Source organism: Nyctereutes procyonoides, unplaced genomic scaffold, assembly GCF_905146905.1.
Source record: "Nyctereutes procyonoides isolate TBG_1078 unplaced genomic scaffold, NYPRO_anot_genome, whole genome shotgun sequence".
NCBI classification, from domain to species: domain Eukaryota; kingdom Metazoa; phylum Chordata; class Mammalia; order Carnivora; family Canidae; genus Nyctereutes; species Nyctereutes procyonoides.
In genome coordinates, this window is record NW_026575034.1 from 6,818,646 (window position 1) to 6,842,391 (window position 23,746).

The 23,746-nt window shown below is 37.5% G+C and overlaps 1 protein-coding gene across 4 annotated transcripts in view; it reads right to left on the minus strand.

Annotated features, from left to right (window-relative positions):
* Window positions 1-23,746, minus strand: part of ANO5 (anoctamin 5) — a 99,092-nt gene that overhangs the window by 37,625 nt on the left and 37,721 nt on the right. For all 4 annotated transcript variants that reach the window (XM_055318058.1, XM_055318056.1, XM_055318057.1 and 1 more), the window contains 7 exons: window positions 20,083-20,151; window positions 18,741-19,025; window positions 12,857-12,970; window positions 9,679-9,794; window positions 1,017-1,151; window positions 342-447; window positions 184-244 (listed from right to left, as the gene is read on the minus strand). In XM_055318058.1, the coding sequence (XP_055174033.1) occupies window positions 184-244; window positions 342-447; window positions 1,017-1,151; window positions 9,679-9,794; window positions 12,857-12,970; window positions 18,741-19,025; window positions 20,083-20,151 (886 nt within the window). The remainder of the gene's footprint in view (window positions 1-183; window positions 245-341; window positions 448-1,016; window positions 1,152-9,678; window positions 9,795-12,856; window positions 12,971-18,740; window positions 19,026-20,082; window positions 20,152-23,746) is intronic.

Sequence of the window (23,746 nt, forward strand, 5' to 3'; positions counted from 1 at the left end):
AGATGATTAATAAAGACCTTTTTGGACCAAGGACCAAGAACTACAGACCGCCGATGTAGAATCCAGCAGCGTACTAATGCTAGTAGACACAAAGGTCCAAAACCACCTTTGGTATATAAAGTATTCCATCTGTATAGAACACAAAACATGCATAAAGTCTTTTTTCTGTGACTACTTACTCACCCCAAATCCCCATGAAAATTGCAAAGAACACTGTGGACTCGTTATCAAATAAGTAGGAGATCTGTAAAAACAGCAACAACACAAAAAACACTTAGTATCAAATCTGATACAAAGAGAAATCTCGAGTCTTTTTAATTGTACCACAACACCAGACATACCTTTGAAGCCAAACAAGTAGTATTTAGTCTCCAGTAATCACACACTAGATCACAGAGTGGGCACATGATAATCTGACCTCCAATCATAGGGTCACAGATCTCAGTGCTGAAGAGGGAACAGCAAAGTTATTTTATTTTATTTTTTTAAAGATTTATTTATTTATTTGTTTGTTTGTTTATTTATGATAGACACACACACAGAGAGAGAGAGAGGCAGAGACACAGGCAGAGGGAGAAGCAGGCTCCATGCCAGGAGCCTGATGTGGGACTCGATCCCGGGACTCCAGGATCGCCCCCTGGGCCAAAGGCAGGCACCAAACCACTGAGCCACCCAGGGATCCCCAGCAAAGTTATTTTAAAAGTGATGCATTTTTGGGTGACAGGACAACTGTTTATATGGCTTCTCACATATGGCAGAGGGGCAATAAAGCAGCAATTTCTGTAGAAGGTCAAGTCATGCTTTGAGAAACAGAATCTTTAGAGTTGATCATTAAAAACAGATTTTCCATAAAGCTCCAGGTGAGGGGCAGCTGTTAACATTTGGGGTTTTTCAAAAACATCAATTATCTGCTGCCAGCAGGAAACATTTTGAAACAAATGCCAGGGAAGTAATAACAACCATTTCATTTAGTATAACAGCAAGATGTTTTTTCTGGGCAATTCCGTTGTACTCACCTGCTTGAGTTACCATCCATTGACAGTAAGCCGTAAATGAAACAAGCTAAGCCCACGATAGCTGCAAAGGACAGCATTTCGGTGTAAAACCCAAGAAAGACAAAATACATGGCGATTTTTTCTCCAAAATAATTCCTATGAAAGAAGGTAAAAATAAAATCCAAGGTTAGAAGAATGATACCTTCCAGAGAGCCTTGGTTCTACATTCAGGAAAGACCTGCATTCCTGGCTCCATTGCTTTCTCACCCTGCAATTTTGGTAAAAAGTCACTAAACACTCCTCACTTTGGTTTCCACCTCATAAAATACAGGGTGATGCTTATCCACAGAATTGGCGTAAGGACTGAAAGAGATGACACATATAAGCTGGAAGCCAACTGAATATAAGTTGTTTTATTTTTGAAACAATTAGGCAACTTGAAAAGCTTCTAAGACATAAGGAGAGTTTAAAGGTATTGAAATAAACCGCGGAACATTCTGCTACGTAACTTCTAGCAGTTAACAAAAATCGAAATCACATTCACGATGTGCATGGAGTTTTACTTTATTTCCCTAAGATATAAGAAGGTACTCTGACCACATTAGGCAAGAGTGGTTCAGTGTATAGACTTCCATCTTCCTGCGGTTTTGGATCTCTGATGGACATTTATAGAATTGTGAGAGGCGTAGCACACCAAGGACTTAAAATTGATCGCTTGATAAAAGTTCCATGAAATATGCAGTTCAGATCTTGCTTTAGAAAAAGAGGTGAAGAGTTACAACATTACTTGTCATAAATGTTTAAGTCTTACCACCGAGGTTTTTGTGTGTTTCTGTTCCTGTTTTTCTTTTTTTTTTTTTATTTTATTTTTATTTTTTTTAATTTTTATTTATTTATGATAGTCACACAGAGAGAGAGAGAGAGAGAGAGAGAGAGAGGCAGAGACACAGGCAGAGGGAGAAGCAGGCTCCATGCACCGGGAGCCCGACGTGGGACCCGATCCCGAGTCTCCAGGATCGCGCCCTGGGCCAAAGGCAGGCGCCAAACCGCTGCGCCACCCAGGGATCCCTGTTCCTGTTTTTCTAAACCAAGTTCCCCCTTAAGAAGTCTCTATAAGGAACTAGAGAACATAGTTTTCTCTGTCTCAGAAAACCACACTTTTTTTTTTTTTTTAAACCAGATTAATCCTCCTTATTCACATGGAGTTCAGCTTATCAAATCTGTGAAACCCTTCCACAGTTTCCAAGGCAGTTAGATGTGATCCCTTCTGGGTTCTAATAGCATGCAATCTAACAATATATTACATCACTTAATATTAAATTGTAAATTCCATACATGCTCAAAAAAGAGGGCAACTCTCAACATAAACGGAAAAAACTTAATTTTCAAATATTTATATATTTTCTTGTGTTCAATACTAATTTTATTGAACCTCAACTCATATCCTTCAGTTTTCAAAATTCCTAATCCTTTCTAATTAAATAGGTTTTTCATTCCTTTCACTGATGATAAACATTTTCACACTGTTGTTTTCTCTTGTTCGGCTCCTCAAATCACTATAAACTTGAAATTAAATTATGATTCCATCATATTCTCTTGTTAATTTGCCATTCACAAATTCTTTAGGTTCACTTACACTTAGGGTAAGTGAATTTGTCTTTTTCTTTTTCTGCTGAAAAATAGAGCAATTACTTCTATACTGCATAACATCAAAATCCTTTTTTTTTTAGAAGTTGCATTTATTTATTTCTGAGAGAGAGAGAGGGAGAGAGCACAAGTGGCAACAGGGGCAGAGGGAGACGGCAAAGCAGACAAGGGGCTTGATTCGAGGACCCTGAGAGCATGACCTGAGCCAAAGGCAAATGCTTCATTGACTGACCCACCCAGTGCCCCATAACATCAAAATGTTTTAGTAAAGGATAAAATATTTGATTTGTGGAATTTATCATTCATCATATCTATTTCCACTTGATGTTTTAAAAATTACAAAACCAATCCTTTTTTTTTAAAGATTTTATTTATTTATTCATGAGAGATACAGAAAGAGAGAGAGAGAGATGTAGAGACACAGGCAAAGGGAGAAGCAGGCTCCATGCAGAGAGCCCGATGTGGGACTCGATCCTGGGACTCTAGGATCATGCCCTGGGCCTGAGGCAGGTGCTAAACCACTGAGCCACCCAGGGATCTCAAACCAATCCTTTTTTAAGTTAAGATGTCAATATTACTGCTCTAGAGTTAACCTAAAAATTCTTTAGTAATTCATAAACAAACTGGGTATTTCAACTTTAAGAACTACCTTTTGCTTTCTTTCAAATGTCAAGAATCTTACATGTGACCTTCGACACCTATTTCTGAAAATTTAAATACAGCCTCCTTACTTCCCTGACTTCTGTCTTGCATCCCTTCCTCAAGTATCTTCCATTCCCAGTGAAGTGATGGTTCTAAAGCAAAACCTCAACCATGCCCTTTTCCTCCTCAAAAGGTTTTATCCTTTCTTTTAGCAGTGTTCTGCATGATGTTGCTGAGAAACATTCAAGTCTTGCTGCTTCTACTCCCCTACATGAAGAACTAAATATACAGTTCTCTTCCTCAGCCCAGTGCTCTGTACCTTCTTCTCTCTGCCTGAGAGAGTCTTACCTAACTTGTTTACTTAGCAACTTACTACTTATCTTCAAGACACAACTCAAGAAAAAGTAGGTGCTTTTTCATCTGTGCTCTGTTGTTTCATGAGTATCCCTCTGTTATAATTATTATACATTTGTGTGTCTTCCTGAGACATTCATATTAGAAAACCATGTCTGGGTTATCTTTGTAGCCCTACTCTCTTGCCTTGTACCTAGTAATGTTTAATAAATGTCCATTAAAGGAATGTGTGCATTGTAATCATGCATCTATGGACAATTCATTTCTTTTTTTTAAGGATGTTTTTATTTGCATCATCTTGCTATCAAGTGCTAACATGTCTCTAAAGCTTTTCCTAAAACCCATAAAATCGACAAGGAGAGAAAATAAAACCACACCAAATACAGGCCTTCAGCATCATGACAGAGAATATCATGATCTTCAAATTATCTATAAATAAAAAAAATAAACCCAGTTCCAGCAGAGCACCTGCCACCTGCTGTCACAAACCTGAGGTACAAGAGAGCAGTGAAGGAAATTATTAAGAAATTCCAGTACATAAAAAAAATTTTAAGTAGGGTAAAGACATTAGACAAATACAGACAAAATAACCATCTGTGGGGGCTGGGGAAGATGCAACTAAATGTTATAATACTAAACACATGTTGAGACATGGTAATTCAGAGCACTGGCCAAAAGGAAGGAATCTGAAAATAAGCAAGAGTAGCAGCTTCAGAGAAGCAGTATTTTTTGGAGATGAGTCAGATATACAGGGTGGTACTCCCTAAAGGTGTGGCAGTAAAGAGAAAGAAGGAAATAAAAGGGACAGTTAGGCTCCTGTAGAAATGAGAGAAATAGCACGCAATAACCACAAACCATCATCTATAAAAGAAACTGCATGGAATCGTAAAGGACTAGCATAAGAGTGCACTTTAATGCTAGAAATTCTGTGAGTTAAATACAAACAGACAAAAGCAGACCATAGCCATACAAAACTATATTACAAAAACAGACAATGTTAAATGATTTCAGCTCATGAATGTTCTCCCAAAGGAACATAAGAAATAGTGTAATAAAGTACTATAAACAATTAAATTTTCTTGAATAAGTGAGAATATATGAAAATGCCAGAAATATAAAAATAAGAAGAAGAGGGAAATGAATAAACAGAACAAGACGTGAAAGAACTCCATAGAGGAAAAGCAAAAAAAAAAAAAAAAAATCACATAAGATCATATCAGAATTGGTGCTGAAATTATGAGATATTCAAGAGAGAGAATAAAGGGGAAATTAAGTGAAAAACTAATAAAAGTAAGAAAAGCAGGAAACCTTTCAAAAGAATGAAAATCACAAAAAAGTAAAAAGAGTCCGAGAGAAATTGATATGAAGATAGGCAAAAAAAAAAAAAAGAAAAAGAAAAAAAAGACCAAACATATATACAACTGGAGTCCAAAGAAAATAAAAACACTGGAATCAAAATACTGGTAAAGAGCTAATATTTCAAAACTATAATCCAAGAACACTTTCCAGAAAAAACAACAAAAGAAGAAAGAAGGTATATATTGAAAGGATCCAATAGGAACCGGGAAAAACAGACTTAGAATAATGAATAATCAACTCCCAAACATGATGTGTTAAATCCATAAGATATTAAAACAAATGAGCAAGCAAACAAAATCTCAAAGCTCCCTAGCAAAATGATAAAGTAATGTTCAAGGACAAAAGAACTTTCTGCTCATGAGGACACACTGGAGGCATTTCCACAAGGCAAGGACACCCACTATGTCCATTACTATTTAATACTGTTCTGGAATTACCAGCCAATGCAACTGAATAAAAGAAAATAATTGGGGTCATAAGAATTGGCAAATACAAACATAAACTGTTACTGTATAAAAAAAATGACATCATGGTGCACCTGGGTGGCACAGTTGGTTAAGTGTCCCACTCTTGGTTTCAGCTCAGGTTGTGAATCTCAGAGTCATGAGATGGAGCCTGGTGTCAGCCTCTGCACTCAGCGTGCAGTCTGCTTGAGATTCCCTCTCCCCCTGCCCCTCCCGCTCATGCTCTCCCCCTCCGTCTATATAATATATATTTTAAACATAATAAATGAGTAAATAAATAAATAAATAAGCCATGGTAACATATCTGGATAATCTTAAAGAATCCATGCTAAAACTAATCTAATGAAGAATTCAAGTTATTAAAATACAAAATTAAGATGCAAAAATCAATAGCATTCAATATAGAAATAATAAGTCAGAATATAGAAGAGAATACATAATTTATAATAGCCATAAAACATATAAAACACCTAGGATTAAACCTAAGAAAATTGCCTGACTTCCGTAAAGAAAAGTCTACAATATGCTTGAAAAATCCAAAAGTAGCCTGGAACAAAAACATATCCTTTCCTTGACGTGCCTTTTCCTTGATTAGAATGACTGAACTATCCTCAAACTATCAGGCCTACCTAAGTTAATTTATAAATTTAATGTGATCCCCATGTAAATACCGACAATCTGGTTTTTTTTTTTAGTAAACAGCCAGACAAGTTGATGCTAAAGTTTTTATGGAAGAAGAAATGTGCAAAATGTACAAGGAAACACAGAACAGAAAAGCTATGATGAAGTATTAGCCCAGCTAGATTTTAAAATATACTACCCGTAGTACTGCAGAGTAAAACACTAAGCAAAGACGCTACAATTAAAACAGGATGGTACTGATACACGGGTGGCTAGCTCGGTCAGAGGAGTAACGCAGAGCATCTGGAAAGGAACTGAACTGCACACAGAAATCTAGCATAAGATAAAAAGGGGGCATCTCACATCACTGGGCTGCAAATAAACGTCTTAATAAATAGCGTCGGGACAAGTAGATAAAAGTGGATCTACTTCTCACACAACATGTAAGAATAAATTCTAAGTGGATCGGGAGTCTAAATATCAAAAGAGAAAGCTATGCAAGTAAAAGAAGACGTAGATGAATTGCTCTGTAACTTGTGTGTATAAACTGGCATTTTGTCACTAAAAATCCAAAAGCAATAAAAATTCTGATCAATATTTCTATTGATTTGTGTAAAATAAGAAAATACTTGTACGTAGCAAAAACCAAACTACCAACCAAACAAATAAAAAAGAAGCCCATAAGCTCCATAAGCTAAGGCAAAATGCACATGACAAATGTGGAGAAAATATTAGGAATACATTTTATAGGTAGAAGGTTACAAAACCTCGGTGTATAAAAAAAAAAAACCTGAAAAAAACACTGAGAAAGAAGGCAAAAGTCCTATAGAAAAATGGACAAAAATATGAGTAGAGATTCATTTTAAAAGCTACAAAAATGACCCTTAGCATACAAAAAGATGTTCGATTGCACGCATAATGAGGGAAATATGAATCAAAACTACACTAAAATACCATTTTTCACCAGTCAGCTAGCAAGAATTAGAGAACTTGACAGCATCCTCTGTACTTTCATACGTTGTTGGTGGGAATTCCGAATGGTCCCATCCCACTGAAGGGGAATCCGGCAATTTTTAACACAACTACATATGCCCTTACCCTGCAATCCCACGATCTCACACAGATGGGTCTACCCTGGAGGTACACTCCCAACGGCACAAAAATACACACGCACATTGTTACTCACTGAAGTACATGGTTACTTTTCTTTGTAATTATGAAGTATTGGAAACTGCCTAAATGTCCAAGAACACATAATGGTAGGTATACCATACAGTGGAAAAAGGAATGATGATGTCTCAGTGAATTCGTTTGCTTTGATCTTGAGGATATATTGTTAAGTGAAAATAGCAAAGTGTGTAAGAGTCTCAACAGAATATCACTTTTGCTTCACAGGGAGAAATTTCAGGGGCATTCAGGGGGCTCAGTCGGTTAAGTGCCTGCCTTGGGCTCAGGTCATGAGTTTGGGGTCCTGGGACTGAGCCCCACATGGGGCTCCCTGCTCGGTGGGGAGTTGCTTCTCCCTCCCATTTCCTCCCTTTCTCTCTTGCTCTCTCTCTCAAATAAATAAAAAAAAATCTAAAAATTTGTAAAAAAAAAATCATTTCACTATTGAAATGGAAAAGTATAACTTGCTACAAATGGAGGTCATTAAAAGGAGAAGATGAAAAACTTTTAAAAGTTATTAAATTTATGCTAGACACCGGCAATTGATTAAATATCTGAGCTTCCCTTTGTTGTAAAAGGGAATTGGCAAGGGCTGACTAAGCATTATAGGTACACCCTGTGCTGACCCAAGATGCAATGTGTTTGTATATACCTAGGGCCATAAATACAAACTTTTGGAGAATCCTAATAGCAGAAACACCATGTTGATAGTTTAAAAATGTAAATGAATTCATACTTTCAATACATTTTGAACAATGCACACTATGTAAACTTTCATTCTGATGACTATGCTTCTTTAAAAATATGCCACGAAAACATTCTCCAAGGGCCTAATGTCTGCAAATGTCTTTAGCAGCAGGTTTGTAACAGTGGAAAATCTGGGACGGCTGTTTTCTGACAGAAGAACGAATAAATGAATTATGCATCATTTATAACATGGCACTCTGTGTTCTATGAAAAAAGATGAGATAAATCTGTGTGTATTCACAGGAGAACCAATAATATGTTACTTAGCAAAAAAAAAAAAAAAAGAAAAAGAAAAGAAAATGGCAGCAAAAAGGTAAATAAAGATGCCATTGTTTTTTCTAAGGAAAAAAATGACTGTGTATGCATTTTATGATGTATGCACATAAAAATAACACTGAATGGATACATCAAATCAAGGGCAGTTACTTCTACAAAGTTTGATACAGGAAGAATTTCACTTAAGGTTTTGCATATCTCTGGAAGCCTGGGTGGTTCAGAGGTTGAGCATCTGCTTTCGGCTCAGGGGGTGATCCAGGGGTCCTGGGATCGAGTCCCAGTCCCGCATCAGGCTTCCTGCAGGGAGCCTGCTTCTCCCTCTGCCTATTGTCGCTGCCTCTCTCCTGTGTGTCTCTCATGAATAAATAAATAAAATCTTTTAAAAACTTTGCATATCCCTTTACTATTTGAATAGCTCATCAATGTGCTACTTTTGTCATTTAAAAAATTAAATGACTGTTATTTAAAATAAAACATCTACCCAACAAAGACTTCACACAATGATTTACAAAAAGTAGCAGCTTATGTAGGCTACCTTTCATTTATCCTTAAAAATTTCCCCTTACATGCATTAAACGAAACTGCTGACAACTGTAGGACTGATTTGAATGTATGCATCAAAATCAGTCTCCTTATGAGATGCTGTGCAGGCATAGCGCTACCAGCACAAATCACCCAGTAAAACACGAGATGTACAGCAACCAGGGGCCTAATCTGATTATTCCTTTACTGGAATCATAGCCGGAGTGTCCTGACATCCTGCATGTATGGAGTATTGGTAGGGGGTCAAAGCAGGAAGCTGCAACAGCAGTCCTCTTGCGTAGCCAATGAACTGAACTGGTCTAAAGAATTGAGGTCATGGAACATGTGCCTTCACGGATCTCTGAGATCTACACACACACACACACACACCTCCATACACAAACTTTCTGCTACTATCTTCTATAAAACTAGTATGTATAAAGCACTAAGTGCTCGTCCCTATGCTAAAAAACATACATATCTCAGTTCATTATTAAACAGCACCATAAGGACAGTGCCGTTGTTATTCCTATTTTACAGATGAGCCTCTACGGTTAAATAATTTGACCAAGTTTATGCAGCCCTTCAAGAGGAAGAACTTGGATGTGAACCCAGCCTACCTAAATATCAATGCCCAACCTCTGAACTACCGAGCTACCTCCACATGGTGGTTAGGAGCATTCCTCCAACAGCAAGCATCCTGCTCACAAATGAAGGACTCAATGACAGTGTGGCCACAAAACTGAGAAGGTGTAATATGCAGTGAGTGAAAACAGAGGTAAGAGAAATGGCATGTGATGCCATTATGAATAAAAATCACATTATCAAGTTTTAATCAGTTCGAGGCTATGCAAAAACAAAACAAAACAAAACAAAAAACTTACCTAACCAAATCTAAAGGCTGCTCCTTGTAAAAATAGGAAAACCGAGCCCAATTCTGGCAAAGTACGTATCTTTCGTTGACAGGATTAGGAGGTTCTGAAGGCTTCCAATACTGACCCTATAAACATTCAAAAAGAAAGTACTTGAATGATAAAGCAAAAGACAGGGGTGAAGTAAATAAGCACAGCTTTTATAAGGTTGGTGAATGAGGCAAATTGTTCTTTTGCTTTGGACTTGAATTTTCATAGTCCACTGATGTGCAGTTACCTCCTAAAATCTATGAGAAACTGTAATAATAGTGATAATCATTAAGAACCCCACTAAATTATTTAAAAATACAAGTTAAAGTTTTCAGACCCTGGCTTTACTCCCGTTGCTCTTTCCTACAGAAAGCCCTTCCTTCCCTACTCTAATTCTACTAGAATATTCACAGCTCGGGGATTCAGGTTAACTGTATAACCTGCTGGGACTTTAGAAATACACCAGCAAAATAGTTAGAAAAATTATACCCAAGCAAAGTGCAGTGAATGATCCAAAGTCCTACTACCATGACAGGAATCTCCTCCAGACTTGTCTGGTCCTCACTGGTAATCACTGACACAATTTCCCAGAAAATTTAAAAGTCGTATCACAAACTTTAGCACCAAAGAACCTTGGTACTGTTTTGTGCATAAGGTTTTCCCCATTGTTACATACTGAGCTGCTTTATTAATAATGTCCCTTTGGGATCTAGCAGAGTAATGTCTGCATAGGGGGCTTCAACACGTTCTTTTAATTGTTCACCTAGGTGAGTGGACTGCTGAAGACTGCGTGAACAAAAATATCCAAGTTAAAACTAAGCACATGTGAAAAATCTCGATATGATAAGGTGTAAGATTTTATGTCACCTAGATTCCAGCTTTTTTGCTTCTGTAGCTAATCCTGCTAAATCTTGATAAAGGAAATAAATACTATTTGGGTGTCTTAAAAATGGTTCCTTAAAGCCCAGAAGGGAAAATCCAGTACCTAACCTTGCATTCAGGATAGAAAAAAAAGAAAAAAAAAGGCAAAACTAACAGTAAGTTACAACTATCTTTAACAACACCCAAATACCAGGGATCCCTGGGTGGCGCAGCGGTTTAGCGCCTGCCTTTGGCCCGGGGCGCGATCCTGGAGACCCGGGATCAAATCCCACGTCGGGCTCCCGGTGTATGGAGCCTGCTTCTCCCTCTGCCTGTGTCTCTGCCTCTCTCTCTCTCACTGTGTGCCTATCATAAATAAATAAAACAAAAAAAATTTAAAAAAAAAAAAAAAAAAAAAAAAAAAAAAAAAACAACACCCAAATACCATTGATTTTCTAGTGATCATAAATGACTCTGCTAGAAGGCTGGGTGTACAGATTAAAGTTGCGGGTGCTGAGGATATTAGTTTGGCTTAGTGACATGATGATATTAAGAAGAGAATAATGCCCTTGAAACAAACCAAATAGCATCAAAAACTTCTAAAAGGCAATGAGCCCTTTTGTGAAGAAAGACTGATAAAATGCATTGTATGGCGTTTATTAACCCGCTATACATCTCGCTCCAAATGACCATGGCATTATTTTGCTTTTATAATCCCCCCCAAAATTTCTTTTGCCCCAGAAGAAAACAAAATTTATGTGGAGGATGGGGAGAAGGTGGGGAAGGATGGTTTCTCTAACACTTAAATTAAATTCACATGAATTGACACTCCTGTTAAAAACTGCCAACCATTTTGGAAAATTTGGCTATACTCTTTCTTACAGCAAACATATCAAAGATAATCCACTAGACAGTGCTGAACAGACCTAGTTCTTCAAAGGCGTCCCTCCCTACAAAGAAATCATTTGTGAAAGGAAGAGTCAAATTGGTGTGGCAAGTCTCATTTTCTTGTTTCAACATATTACCATGGCCACCCCAACCTCCAGCGATCACCACCCTGATCGGTCCCCAGCCATCCAGAGGCAAGGCCCTCCACTAGCAAAAAGATTACAACTCACTGAAGGTTCAGATGATGGTGAGCATTTTTTAGCAATAAAGAACTTTTTAACTAAGAAAGTTTTTTTTTTTTTTTAGCAATAAAGATTTTTTTAGGCATACTCTTATCACACACTGAATACACTACAGGATTGTGTAAACAACTTATACTATGCAGTGGGAAACCAAAAAAAATCACTTTTAAATGAGACATGGAGTGAGCAAATGCTGTTGGAAAAATGGTGCCAGTGGAATTCTGTGACATGGAGATGACACAAAACTTCAATTTGTAAAAAAATGCACAATAACTGCAATGTGCAATAAAGCAAGGCACAAGAAAAGGAGGTATGCCTGCAATTAAAACCAATTACATATCTAATGAAGGAATACATGAATGCATATATATATATTTTAAATATTTTATTTATTTATTCACAAGAGACAGAGAGAGAGAGAGAGAGAGAGAGAGGCAGAGACACAGGCAGAGGGAGAAGCAGGCTCCATGCTGGAGCCTGATGTGAGACTTGATCCCAGGACCCTGGGGTCAACCCCTGAGCAGAAGGCAGATGCTCAACTGCTAAGCCACCCAGGCGTCCCATAAATGCATAGAATTTAAGTTCTTATGGATTCAAAACTTTATAAAAAATATCTGATGGGTCCACATAAAAATTTCCAAATATTCTATTCCTCAGTGTTGTTTTTAACAAAACTGCTCTTTTCTATATGGATTCTAAAGAAAATTCGCCTACAAATGTGATTTTTTAAAAAGATTTTATTTATTTATCCGAGAGAGAGAGAGAGAGAGAGAGAGAGAGAGAGGCAGAGACACAGGCAGCGGGAGAAGCAGGCTCCATTCAGGGAGCCTGACATGGGACTTGATCCCGGGTCCCCAGGATCATGCCCTGGGCCAAAGGCGGCGCTAAACCGCTGAGCCACCCAGGCTGCCCTACATAAGTGATATTTTTAAAAATAAATATCCATTGAAACCACAGTGTAAAGAGGTATTAACTACGTGTTTCAGCACAGCTGGCAAAGTTCGCAGCTTGGAACTCAGGAGTCTTTGGGGGAATTTTCCCAACATGAGAAAGAATTAAGCAACCTGTCATCAAAGAGAGCAAAGGGAAGATTCTCTCTCCCAACAAAGCAGCCTCTGAATGTCAGAGAGAAAATGGGCTCGGTATTTCGAAACCAAGCTTACACTTACATCATGGAGTGGATAGGCAGATGAGTAAGTATTAGAAGTTAGCAGTCTTTCAATCCCAAACTTCTTCTTCCCATCTTCTACGCCAAAAGGACACCGTGAGAGAATATAATATACCTATGAGGTAAGAATTGGACACGTTTCAGAATTTTATGCTACGCACATTTTTTATCCCATCACAATTTAACAATGTCCAACTTTGTGTGAAGGTGGATACAGGCTCTGATTACAGAAGGAACCTTCCCTCTGTCGTTTGAAGGTGAGCTTGTGTGGAGTGTGCAAGTAGTTCAGCTCCCGGGCATGAGAGTTCTCTAGTCCCTCGGGGAGAGCAGGGGTGGATCATGATGTATTTTGCTTCTCCTATCCCACACTCTTCTCGAAGTCTTGTGCCTAAATTCTTACAATCAGGCCTTCACATTGGAATCTAGTATCACTACCACCGGTTCAGCTGGGAACGTGGGATAGAGTTGAAACTTGGCTATGCTGATTACTCCAGTGACTCTGAGGATTTATACAGGGGGTCTTCTTGATATCTGAATTTATAAACCCAAGATTGCCATACCTCTACAAGCACTTTGCAATCACCTATACCTTTGTACCAGTTTTCTCCTCCATATAGTTTGGGCTCTGATGTCCTCTGCTCTCGTATTTCTGCCAATTCAACCCTAACTGCTTTTTGTCTTCCAGCAACTTTTCAGAATTTCTGCTTTTCTGCTGTCAAATTTGGTCATTGCAACACTTTTTTTTTAAGATTTTTATTTATTCATGAGAGACACACAGAGAGAGGCAGAGACACAGGCAGAGGGAAAAGCAGGCTCCCTGCAGGGAGCCCCATGCAGGACTCAATGCCAGGACCCCGGGATCACCACCTGAGCCAAAGGTAGACAGATGCTCAACCACTAGCACCCAGGTGCCCCTTAACACTGTTTTAGATCCATTTCCCTTTCCCCCTCCTTACATTTCCTAAGTTAAGGAATTGTTGGTTGGAGTGCTGGTTGTTCTCAAAACATCATTAGCTAATCTGGATACTCATTTAAGTGCAGCTTAGGGGCAGCCCCGGTGGCCCAGTGGTTTAGTGCCGCCTTTGGCCCAGAGTGTGATAGAGTCCCATATCAGGCTCCCGGCATGGAGCCTGCTTCTCCCTCTGCCTGTGTCTCTGCCTCTGTGTGTGTGTGTGTGTGTGTCATGAATAAATAAATAAAATCTCAAAAAAATAAGTGCAGCTTACTATTTTATGTTGGTAAATATATCATAATTTATGAAAGCAATTTTAATTTGTACAACTAATGTGTTAAATATGAATTACTCTACATACTTAGCATTTCTTTAGGAAAGATTGATCAAAATTAGAACTCTGTCCTGGGTATTAACAAACTGGAGAATTTTACTCCACCAGAGATTGAGACTTACTATGAAACCATGAAAAATATAGCACGGTATTGTTGAATAAAAGCAAATCTGGACTTAGGAAAGACATTATATGAAAAGATTATTACAGGAGGGGGAGGGACACTATTTTAATGTGGAGACTTGTGAACATCTGCAAAGTCAGGCTGAAAGGGACTTTCTTTTCTATTTATTCATTCACTCATTCATTCATTTGGGTGAAGCAAACCAGGTTCAGGGAGTGTCTTTCTTTGTGGTAAGGAAGGGCTGCTACACCTGCCAGTGTTGGCTTGGGTTAAGGGTACATCAAAGTTTAGGGTCCTGCGGGAGGAAAGTTTAATTAACGTTCAGTCAGTTCAGCTAACAAATACTTTGTTTTAATGGATCAGTGGGGATAAATAGTTCAGCTAGCCATTTATCAGACCAAGAATGAGAATATGGAGGGCCTATGTCTGACTCTTCTTACTACAAACTAATTATAAAAGGGAGAAACTTTTTTTTGTATATTTTTTATTGGAGTTCGATTTGCCAACATATAGCATAACACCCAGTGCTCACCCCATCAGGTGCTAAAAGGGAGAAATGATAAGGCTAATTATAAATTTAAAGGAACTGAAATTTCCCTGGTGCCGAGAGGAAAAGAGACTTCCTCTACCTCTGTTCTTGGAGCATTTCCTTTAGAGAACTTGTCATCTTAAACTCTTTCTCTATCCCTTTGAGATTTATGTAAATCTGTAATAAATGCTAAATAAGCCTCTTGACAGTGTTATAACCCAAGACTGTTTTCCTTAAGTTTTCTAGGATCCACCCCTTTTAAATGCAAACATCAAGAAAGACAGCATCCCTAGCCCTCAGCCACTCCCCTGTATCTATGGGAGCCATAGCCTGGGCACCTGGCTCCAGCTTATACCTATTTGATTGGCATTGAGATAGGAGAAGCGTAATTTCTTCTTGGTATCAAGACAACTAACATAGACGGACACTTCAATCACCAGGCGAATTTAAGATGAACTATGTGGCTGTCAAGTCAAACTGGGAGATGGGGGCAGTGGTTATCTATGAATATACAGAGAAGGGCGATCCTTTACAGTAAGCAGTTTCCCAGAACAGGAAGAGTGGGAGATTCCTTTAATGGCCCCTGTTTTCTAGGAACACAGGATGCCAGTAAAGTTCAACTTTGTCCATATCGGTACGAAAATAGACAAAAAGATCAAAGCTGTAGAGGTGGTCTCAGAAGTAGACTTACGAAGAATATTTAAATACTCAGGTTATGACAAAGGTGGAACTAAAAAAAAAATGGTGTGAAAAGTTGAATGTTTTCAATAATTGCTACAAACTGAATGACCACACATATGGTGGGAAAATTATACCATGCACAAAAAATGAATTCCAGGTGGATGCTAGTTCTCAATGTAGAAAATAATATGACGTCAAAAAATAATACAGGAAATTAACTTCATGGCTGGTGGTAGTTAAAGATTAAAAGCGTGATTCATAAAGAAAAGGCTTGAGAAATTGAGGACTACATTAAAATTAAAAACACCTGCTGTGCAAAAGAAGCCATTAGGAGAAAGGAAAAGGGGATCCCTGGGTGGCGCAGCGGTTTGGCGCCTGCCTTTGGCCCAGGGCGCGATCCTGGAGACCCGGGATTGAATCCCACGTCGGGCTCCCGGTGCATGGAGCCTGCTTCTCCCTCTGCCTATGTCTCTGCCCCCCTCTCTCTCTCTCTCTGTGTGTGATTATCATAAATAAATAAATAAATGAATAAATGAATAAATAAATAAATAAATAAATAAATAAATAAATAAATAAAGGATACTATATGTTGGCAAATTGAATTTAAATTTTTTTAAAAAAGGAAATACAAAGTAGACAAGATGAGTAACATATTTGATAAAGAAAGGGCTCATATAAGGAATATATAAACAATTTTCTCCCAATCAACAATTTAGGAAAAGATCTAATTGAGAAATAGACAAGACTTACAGGGGCTTCACAAAAGTGCGTATCTTAATAAGCAATAAACCCATAAAAACACATATCAGAGAAATGCAAATTAAAACCACAATGACACACAAATACACTTCAATACAAAATAATGAAAATAGAATGTACAAAAACTCATTCAAGAGCTAAATTAATCATCCAAATAAATATTGAGCCAAAGAAGCCAGACTCAAAAGAATATATACTGCATGATTCCATTTTTATAAAGTTTCAAAAAAGCCTAATCTCTGTTGGGAATTAAAGTCAACCTCTGCTGAGGATGATGGAGAATAGTGATTGGAGGCAGCAGGGCTTCTGGAGGGCCAGCAAGTCCTTGATGAGGGTGGTGGTTATATGGCTCTGTTTGTTTTGTGATGATTCAGTGAGCTGTATGTTTATGACTCGGAGGCCTATCACTATTCATTTTATGCTACAATTTAAAAAGAAAGAAAAAGAAAGATTGGTGAATTCTAGTGTTGAGAAAGAATGTAGGATACTGAGCACTCTTACATGTTGTTACTAGGACTCTAAATTAGTGCATCTTTTTGGAAAGAGTGATAGTGTAATATAAAATTTTAAATATGTATGCCCTTAGATGTAGAAATTTTTTATCTGGTATTGATTTTGCAGAAAAAATTACATATATGCTGAAATACATAAATACTAGGTTGAAAACTACAGAACTATTTGTGAATCGGAAAAGTAGGGAACAAAGTCAATAACTGTCAGATTTGAGAATGTATAGACACGTAAGATATTATAAAATCTACACTGGGAAGCTCAGATGTCATGATAGTTGTGGAGATGCTTCGAGAAGTATGAAATTCGATATCAGTGCAAGATGTTCTTGGAATACTTTCAATTTGTACATACATAAACTTTTAAAATGTTTTTAAATTAAAATTCAATTTGTACTACATAGATTAACCTGAGTGCCCTGGATAAGGATAGGAAGGAAGGGACTTTTCCATATTAATCTCCCCAATAACTTCCTCAATAGAGCAAAAATGGTTCTAGTCTGCTGTGAAGGAGGAAAAACTTGTTTTAATGCTGTATTAATCTAAGGTATCCACACTCTTTACACAGAATAAATAAAGATAAATGGATATTGATATTTCTATACCTGGTCAAGCTCCTAATTTGTTCCTCCTGGTTCACTGGCCTTTCGTTAGCTACTTTTTAATGTAACGAGTCTATCTAAAGTACTCTACGGTTTGCAAAGTGCTTCACACAGGAGTCTTTCATTTGATTTTGACAGTAATGTATTGACTATCATTAGCTCTGTCTTAAGACACGGTAGCTTATTTAGAAAGCAGCAGAGTTATGACTTGAAACCGGGTCTTCTGATTGCATGTTACATGCTCTTTACTCCCTTGCCTCTTAGCTTTGTGGTAGTGGTGGTGGTGGTGGTGGTGGTGGTGGTGGTGGTGGTGGTGGTGGTAGTTTTTTTATTCCTGGTAAGAAAAGGAAGAAAACTTTTGGGTTTGTAAATGTATAGTTTTCTATGTAAATTCTAGACATGTATTTTGTTTAATACTCCTGTCTTTGAATTTAACAAGAAAAGATTGAGACACTAGAAAAAATGATTATTTCAAAACCTTTCTTAGACACTGAAGGGTACTGAACCTAAAGGGAATATAAGGCCTCAAATCTGGAAAGAGAGTTAAGTGATCCCCAGTGGGAGGGTGCTGTGATTGCTAGAACCCCGGTGATCACATTAAAAGGCAACAGGAAGAAGAGGTCAAAGCAACAAAGAACCAGGACTTTTCTCCCTCTAAAGTCAAGTCGATAACAATAATACCTGAAATGTATTGTGCACCTAGTGTATTCAGGTATCGAAGTCTTTCAAACCCTAACTCATTTAATTCTCAGGGTAACCTAAGAATAGACTTTATTCTTAACATAAGGAAACAGTGGCACAGAGAGCATGATTTTTTAGGAGAAAGGCTTTTAATGGGGAACTTAAAGATGCTAGGACTACAAACAGAGAGGAAATATTATTCAAGACTGAAAATGGTTTTGAGAGGAAAAGGTTTTGAGGTTTCTCAAACGCTATCATCTATCTATCTATCTATCTATCTATCTATCTATCTATCATCTATCTATCAGGAAATCTTAGAATTCCATTTTCACTTGGAATGACCAATATTCCTCCTGTGTACATTTATAAAAACAAACTCTAAATTTATAACACCATTTACAAGTAACTAATAAAACCTAAGCCCTGGCTCTCAGTTAAGAGCTTTTCCCAATATCGCATGAAGCCTCTGTCTTAACTGTGTCTACACTGTCAACTTTTCGTGTTTAAACAAGTTTGATACGTCCGTCAATCAATAGGTGAACAGGTTTAAGTGGTCCAGGTGGAGCTTCAAACCTGCTCAATACCATCAAATATTTATCTAAATGTATGCAGAAACACTGGGCAGACACAGCATCTCCCAAGCACATGTACACAAGCACACGCAGGCACACATGCCTCACTTGAACGGATGTGACCAAAGGTCTCTCTACCTACAATTCTGTTTCTTGATGAGGATGGAAAGAAGCTTGACTCGTCTTCAATGAGGAAGAGTTCCTGCCGATGTCTGGTGAACTGGGCAGTGAAATATTCAGGACGAGGGTGCCTCACGTTCTTTGGGAGCTTCAGAGGTCCAAGCATGTAACTAAAGGGGAATGTCTCAGCTGGAGGAATATCACTCTCCTGAATAGGCATTTTGATTCCCAACACTTCAGCGTAAGTAACTAGTACCTCCCAAGGGGCATGGATCTTGACAAAATAAGTCCTCCCATCTTCAGAGTTCTGCATAAAAAGACAGTAAAATAACAGAAAGCATAATGATTTATTTGTTACTAAACTGATTAAAGAAACAAAGTTTTATAAAATCTCAAAGATGTCACAGCATTTTCAATTTATTGAAATTTTTCAGCAAAACTTCTAAAGGGACAAATGCTCAAAACATATATCTGTATATTATATTTACATATACATGTAGATGTGTAAATGTTGTGTGTACATGTGTGTATGTGATGGAGACAAAGAAAGAATACTCTAAAAATATATATTTCAGAGTCCATGTATACTAGCCCTGCTATAAAATCATAAATATTTGTGATTCTGGCCAATCTATTAAGTTATTAGTGACTAATCATGATCCTGAGCTTAGGGTATATGAGGGATACGTACAAAGTATAAGATATACTTATTTTTCTTACCCAGCTATGTATAGCTTATATCTAGAGGAAGAATTTTAATAAGTAATAAGGTTCATTACACAGGATAATGGCTAAGTTATAGGTTGTGTAGTATAACACATATTTATTAGTTCAGGAAAAAAACAGGGATAAATAAGAACTAGACAATACTAGAGTTTCATGGACAGGGTGGAATCAGAAATAGGTCTTTAAAAATAATTTTGAAGGAAATTCTAGAAAACCGGTAGATGGCAAGAGGTTTTAAAAAATAAATAAAAGAATTTGCCATTTTCATGAGCAGAGGAAGTTGTCTTGGCTTACACAGTGGGTTGTGCTATAAAACAGCCAGGTTAACTAGAGTGCCAGATTACACGCAGCCTTCAAAATGAAAGATGAAACAATCTTTGTACCCTGAACAGAATTATGTATGTCTATTTTTACAATGTTCCACTCATCATCTTATATTCAGAGCATTGACCTACTTATTTACTGGGAAGACCACAGGCCCTGCCATCTACAAATCTGTACCCAAAAAACTATTGTGTAGCTCCCAAACAATCAAAATCAATCCCAAAATCAATTTGGCTATCTGGTCAAAGGCCATAGCAGAAGAAAATGATGCTTAAAACACCAAGACTCTGATCCAAATGAACGGCTACACCTACCCTTTTGTCTTCGACTTCCAACTCAAGACCTGTTTTTCTGAGATTTTGTTCAAATTCTTTTCTCCTTTCCTATGGAAAAACAAATCAATAAAATTATGTGAAACACTCTTGTTTGCCCAGTGATAATCAGATGGCCCTCTGCTCCTCTCATGATTGTATACAAAAGTATTTTATGTATTATCCCATCTTAGCACTATGTCCTGCTCTTTACCTGTACTGAAATTCGCAATACAACTATACAAATCCAATATATCCAGGAATAGTTTCCACAAAATGTTCAAGACCCTATCTGAAAATATGCGCAAAACTTTACTAAATGACATTAAAAAAACTTGATAAACAGAGAGATATATCATGCTCCTAGTTGGGAAGACTACTATTACAAACACATTAATACTCTTAAAAAGAAATGATACATTTAACTCAATTTTAAGGCAAAATATCATTATGGCTTTTTAATCTTGAAGAACAGCATAGCTTCACTTAGAAAAAAAATTTAATAAATTAAAATAAATTAAAACCATCATTACTGGTGGGCTTCAAAACAATGCACTGACAGTTGAAAAATCTTTTGGCTTTCGTTATAAATTAAATGTGTTTTTAATTTAAATATAAAGGATGTGACAGTAACTGAAAATTTTAAAGGCTTTTTGATGATATTATAGAATGCTAAACTTCAAATGGAGAGGTCTACCTTGATATATCTTCAAACTTTACAAAGAGTAAAAGATAATTTACTGTGCTCTTTTTCTCCACTTGCAAAGTTTGCCACAGATGAGGTCTATAGTAGTGGTACGAAGTTTCCTCTCAACTACCCTTTCCTAATCGCCTCTTCTATGTTATTAGATTGAAGCAGACTGCAAACTCCCAGAAAACCAAAAGGAAAGGGGGAAAGAGGTGGACAAGAAAAAGGAGGAGGGACATTCAAAATATGGTTATCAGAACTGAGAAAGTGAACTACTCTTCTCACTCTCGTGTAACAAATGCTTTTGCAAGCTACATGGCTGCCAATTCCCTGAGTTCAACAACACTGAAGAGCTAGTAGGATTGTACATTGTAATGTACTTTTACGGTACATTACTATGATTTGGGGATAGAATTCAGGGGTTCAAAAAGATGAAAACAATAATATTTCTACTCCAATCTACTTATTTACTGAACAAGCTGAATTTATACCACTATATAAAAACAAGAGAGCAATATAGTCGAAGCTGAACTATCTCACTCTGGAAATAATTCCTGTTTATCTATAAATAAAATATTTTTAAAGCCCCTCTGTCTATCTCATTAACTGACAAACTTATGATGAGCTTATTTTTTATCTTTGATAATTACTTGTCAAATTTTGTAACATATTCATGATGCTTTATCAATTATATTATAGTTGTACAATTGTTTAAAAAACTCAAAAGAAAAAGTTTAAGGCTTAGATTGTCCTGGCTAAGGGAAATAAAAATATTTCAATGTGTACGCATATATTTGTTGCAGCAAACTTACAATTGAACAAACAAAAGACTCCCAAAGGTAAAACTTTTATTTCAGGAAAAATTTAAGTGGTGAAGACGGGATGGAAATTTTAGGTGAAGGAGAAAAATAATGTAAAATTTCAAGTGCTGAAAGAAGATTTCTTCATATAACTCATTTTTTTAGATGAATGATGGTGTCAAATTTCCACATTTAAGTTCTATGAATATATGCTAAAAAGTGGTTTAACTGGACCATTAGCAATACATTGTAAATTACCACCTTTGCAACTATTGAAATGTAGGATCAATACCTGTAGATGGGGAAGACTTTTAGATAGATCAGGATTTTAGGAAGGGCGGTGGATGTTCAGGAGCTTATTTTGGACCTGCCAAGTCTGAGACGTCTATGAGACTTCCAAGTAGAGACACAAAATAGTCATGTGGGAGAGAAGAATGGACTAAAAGGTGAACTTTGGAATTAGCACAGATGTCGTTTTACAATGGTGAGACAGGATGTGTCCTTGAAGAAATATATGCAGGCTGGGTACAGAAGAGGATTACGGACTAGACCCCGGGGCACTACAATAATAAAAGATCAGGGAGAGGAAAAGATGGAGAAGGAGCAACTAATGAAATAAGAGAAAAACTAAGAGGCTATGGAGTTCTAGACTCCAGGTGAAGAGCATACATATGAGAAGGGAATGAGAAACTGGCACATGCTGCTATAAGGTTACTAAGATGAGGGTTGAGACTTGATCACTGATTTATATGAACATGAGCAGAATGGTTGAGGTGATGGCCTGATAAGAAAGGGTTTGAGAGGAAATGGGACAGAAAAGAATTTGAGTGAAGAACAGTACCTGGCAGGGAAACTGAGATCAAGTGAAAGCTTCTGTTCTTCGCAAGTGGGAAGCTGAACTGAATGAAGAGGCGAGGCATGACTGCCAGACAGCCTGGAGGACCCAGCTGAGGTCCAAGGGCACAAACACGAGGTAAAAATCTGTAAGTGAACTGCACGTCCTTCTTTCTGCCTGGTTCTGGCACACAGTGGGTGGAAAGGTGGGTTCGACTACAGTTGTTGTTTTGCCATGGAAGGACAACTGAGAGAGGGGCAGGGATTTGAAGGCATAGGCAATAGAGTGATTATATTTGTTGACCATGAGATTTAAGTTGGATCAGCACAAGAAAACAAGGGATAAGGACCAGCAGTGAAAAGGGGGTTAAGGTAATTATATCTTATCTGGTCCTGCTGGAAGGAAGGGTATTAGTCAGATATGTTTGAGAGGTTGGTCAAATAGCTGGATGCCTGGATGAGATGAGAAAGATTTGTACTTATCAGTAATAATGACAAGTTCTAGGGGAGTGAATGGAAGAGAGATAAGTGGAAAGGGGTGTTCCAAGAAAGAGGATAGGATGCTAAAACAGTCATCTATGTAAGAATTGTGATAATCAGTAACTTATGAAGGAGTGTTGGTGGAGAGAATGAGAGTGAACCAGGAGTTCAAACTGTTGAGAAATAAAAGGGAAGACCCAGGGACAGATTAACAACAGCAGCGAAGCAGGGCAATGATTAATCTGATCAGAGTTAAGCTTGGGAATTTTAGGGATGACTTAGGAAGAACCGACTGTGATCAACAACTAAATACAAGGAGAACAGGAATTTATCCATCTCCAGAAAAAGGTCCCAGTGTGAAAACCAACCACCACTCGAGAGGACTCTTGGACAAGACAATGAGCCTCAATCAAGAGCCCAGTTCCAGGGGGACATTCAGAGAAAAGGGAAATTATAACCGTGGGTGGATTTCAGGTGCTTGATGGAAGGGCTTTGATAGGGGGACAGGGTCTTATGGAATAATATCGATTTTTTTTTAATTTTTATTTTCTATGATATTTATTTCCCACATAAGTATGTTAGTAAATGTGTGTGTGTGCTTGTACATACGGGTTCATTTATTAATTCATATTTCAAATATCCAATATTTATTGAGCATCCACTATACTGCCACCACTGTTTTAGGCATTGGGGTGTACAACACTGAACAAGACCGGTCCTTGGTCTCATGAACTTGTTATTTTATGGTGTTGGACCCAGTAAACGGATTAGACAACAAATACATAAGCTTGGAAAGTATGACTGTTCTAATGAGAAGAAAACAGGATAAGGAATAGAGCATAATGTGAAGGCTATTTTGGATAGT